Source organism: Malurus melanocephalus, unplaced genomic scaffold (genome assembly GCF_030028575.1).
Source record: "Malurus melanocephalus ecotype Western Australia unplaced genomic scaffold, MMel_1.1 scaffold_77, whole genome shotgun sequence".
Classification (NCBI taxonomy): Eukaryota; Metazoa; Chordata; class Aves; order Passeriformes; family Maluridae; genus Malurus; species Malurus melanocephalus.
In genome coordinates, this window is record NW_026623309.1 from 1,212,945 (window position 1) to 1,216,474 (window position 3,530).

Consider the following 3,530-nt stretch of genomic DNA (forward strand, 5'->3'; position numbering starts at 1 on the left):
GTCCTGGAGCTCTTCCAGCTTCCTGCCTGCTGCCTCTCTTCCARTTCCAGCTGCACTCCTAACAGTTGCCTTCTCTTATAGTTTTAAAGCCGCTAAGAGGAGCAGAAGCTTAAAATAATGATATTTCCATTATGTTTCGTTGGTCTTAAATATAGGATACCTGCTTCTTATGAAAAATAGTAACATATGTTTTATGTACATTTATCAGCTCAATGAACAAACAATTAACTACTGTGCACTCTGCCCTTTTAGGCAGACCAGTGTTACGGACAAACTTAAGAGTAATGCATTACCATTGCAATTACCTTCACTATTAACTTACCAATCCTGAAAATCTTAGTACAGAAGAAGGATGTTTGTAAATTTAATTTTAAAAAGGGTGAGACACTTAAATGTACTGTTTATGTAGAATTCCTTGAGGAAAACTAAAGATAGCTGAATTGCTATCTTGTCATGGATTTGAGATATTTCTCRTGATACAGCATTTGTATCAAACCTTAAATCTCCCTAAACTGTATAAATCCCATACAGCCTTCTGCTTTGTCTAACATCTCCTAGTAAAAACTGTTACCTCTTAGTAGGCTGACCCTGTGCTATCTCAGCTAGCATGACAAGAGCCAAAGTGTGGTTCATTGAATCTGTGACAGTGCAGCACAAAACACTGAGTGCAAGAGGGTCRTGTGCCATTGTGGAGGATACTAGCTATGAATATAATCTTGCTGAGTGTGGTAAAACTGCACAACTTCATTATTTATTTGTAACCCTACAGGAGTTTGAAGATGTATCAAGACTGACAGTGAGGAGGTAAGAATCTCCTTGAAGAAGAGTTCGACCTGAACTACTGGCCATGTCTATCATGGATCACAGCCCCACCACTGGYGTGGTGACTGTCATTGTTATCCTGATTGCTATTGCAGCTCTGGGGGCCCTGATCCTGGGCTGCTGGTGCTACCTGCGGCTGCAGAAGATCAGCCAGTCTGAGGATGAGGAGAGCATTGTGGGCGAAGGAGAAACCAAAGAGCCCTTTCTGTTGGTGCAGTACTCTGCTAAAGGACCCTGTGTGGAGAGGAAAGCTAAGCTAACTCCGAAYGGCCCAGAAGCACACAGCTAACCTGGGGCAACACGTGCAGATGGACTGTGCTCATGATGTGTGTAACCAGCAGAARCATCTCAATACTGTGAAGAACCTGGTCACATTCACACTACTCAACAGAAGACACCCTGATGAGAATTAAGCTTTCTTTGCAACTGCATGGACTGAGAAGTTGCACTTTGCATTGACCATATATCCCAATTCCTCTATGGCAGGAGCTAAGTTGCCTGGCGCAATGTCCATTGCCAGCAGTGGGCACAGGGATATACTGGTGTGAAGAGACTACTACTGGTTTTTGTTACTTGAATGTTTAGCTGAGCCTATTTTGATGGAGCTGCTACTGTAATGTCAACTACTTTACAACTGTGAACTGTAAATAGGCTGCCAGAAACTTCCTGCTTTGTGTTCTGTAGCATATGGGAATACGATGCAACTGTATATAATACACAAGGGGACTCCTGAACCACAACCATGGATGGGATGGATTCCAGACCTTCAAAACCAAATCTGCAGCTAAGGCTCGCTTCTGCTACTAGATTGAGTAGAGTCAGAACTCCTTCTTTGAACAGTTAATTGGACTGATGCAGAACACTTAATTTGAAAAGAAGGGACAGGCCTTCAGTAATATGCTGAAGGAAGAAACAGGAGCTATAGGAAAGGAGGAGAGCTCCTTTAGTTGCAGCTATGGTGATTCAACTTTGGCTGCTAGAACCAAGTTCTCTATGTAGCTACTGCAAGGAAACTGCTATTTTGATGGATTCCAGCCTGGGAACTAATGATGGATACTGAGCCCTCAGGGAAAGTCCAGAAGGTTTCCAGAGTTTGAAATGGCAGTAGAGCAGGCTTTTCTCTTCCATAGGTCTATGTGCTGAAACTGCAGAAGTGGTTATTTTGCAAAACTGGTGTAAGTGCAACTAGTATGAATTCTTCCCAGAACCCTGGTTTGTGTACTTAGCAGATAGGGTGTRTGTTAACAGCCCGTTATAAAAAGGCATTTTAGTCTACAGACAGTCAGCTCTAGAATTCAGTTCATGTATCCTGTGTATATTTTGATTTAACTACTACAACAGGAGAAGTTGCAGTCTTTTCTACTGTTGACAGGGGTATGGGGTATTGCTGGTCAGTTTGTAGAAGTTTTTAATTAGCAATGGGCAAGTGYTCCCAGATAATATACATCTCCTGCACTGTGCTGCAGTTCAGCTGTAGGAACTGTAAAAATGTTTTAAATGGAAGTTCTGGATCTCAAAGGTTTGGGGGGAGGATGGGAGACAGAAAGGGGAGAAAGAACAGCACTGAGCGACCACTGGCAGCTTATATAGTCTAAAACTCTTGGTGTAGGCAAACATGCTTAGAGGCCACTGGCCTGTTTTTTATTACTTTATATGTGGCCTCCTTTGCATACTGGTATTTTTAAACACTTAACTGCCTAGCCTTAATTCAGCTAGAGGAAGCATTAGACTGGCTTTTTGGACCTGTACTATAGAATAACTAAGGCCTAACAAGCTTGCCTGAGAACTTTAACTATATGCAAGACAAGAATGGCCTAGACAAAAAGTTGTCCCCTTCTTCTACACTAAGATGTAGAATTSCATTGTTAATGTTACATTTGTCTTTTTTTAAATTCAAAATCTGTAATTTGAAGCAAAATGAATGCTGTCAGTAGCAAAGAAGTAGCAAAAAGCTCCTGCTGTTGTCTCTTGAGTACAACACATGGGGTAYAGCTGATAGATGCACTTACACATGCTTTTTTAAGATACTACTCTCAAGACACTTGCATGTATAGCCAGAACTGTACACTTAAACTGCTGTATTCCTGACCTCTTAAAAGCAAAGAAAAAAAAAAGATTAATTCAGTAAGACTTCCTTTAGTTTTCAGCAGAGAACAGTTCACACATGGCTCTTGTGGTTTCCAGGACAGTCAGAATACCAGTATACAAAAGTGATACAAAGTGCTGAAGTTCTAGAACAGAACAGTTGTAGCAAGATGACTTTGTCCATTCAAGTTTACTGATTACACAGATGAAKTATCTCAATTTTAATTCAGCAAAGAGAATGCAGTGTAAAGGGCAAACTTCAGAAACTATGAAAAAGTATAAATCAAAGGTCTAATTTCTCTTCTAGCAGCTGTAAGAGAAAGCCAGTGAAAACAACTGGTCCTTAGTCAGAGGGGCTTCACACTGCTGCCCCTAAAAACCAGTGTCTTTAATTTAAATGGATAGGTGTTTGCAAGTTAGTGCAATAGTAAAGTGCAGAAAGTGTTTTTCATTCTCCTCTTAAGATGGGGGTATCGAATACATTGTTCAAGTATACAAAAATATTCCATTTGATTTTTCTTTTTCTAGATCATGTTGGGGAAAAAGTCTTTATTTACAATGAATGTCAATAAAATTTGCATAAATACCTACCCAATACTGCATCATCTGACTTGTGTAAGCAA

General features: G+C 40.5%; 1 protein-coding gene across 1 annotated transcript; it reads left to right on the top strand.

Annotated features, from left to right (window-relative positions):
* Nucleotides 1-847: 847 nt before the first annotated feature.
* On the top strand, nucleotides 848-1,111 carry SNN (stannin). Its single transcript, XM_057367289.1, has one exon. The coding sequence runs from the start codon at nucleotides 848-850 to the stop codon at nucleotides 1,109-1,111; it is 264 nt and encodes an 87-aa protein (XP_057223272.1).
* Nucleotides 1,112-3,530: the final 2,419 nt, after the last annotated feature.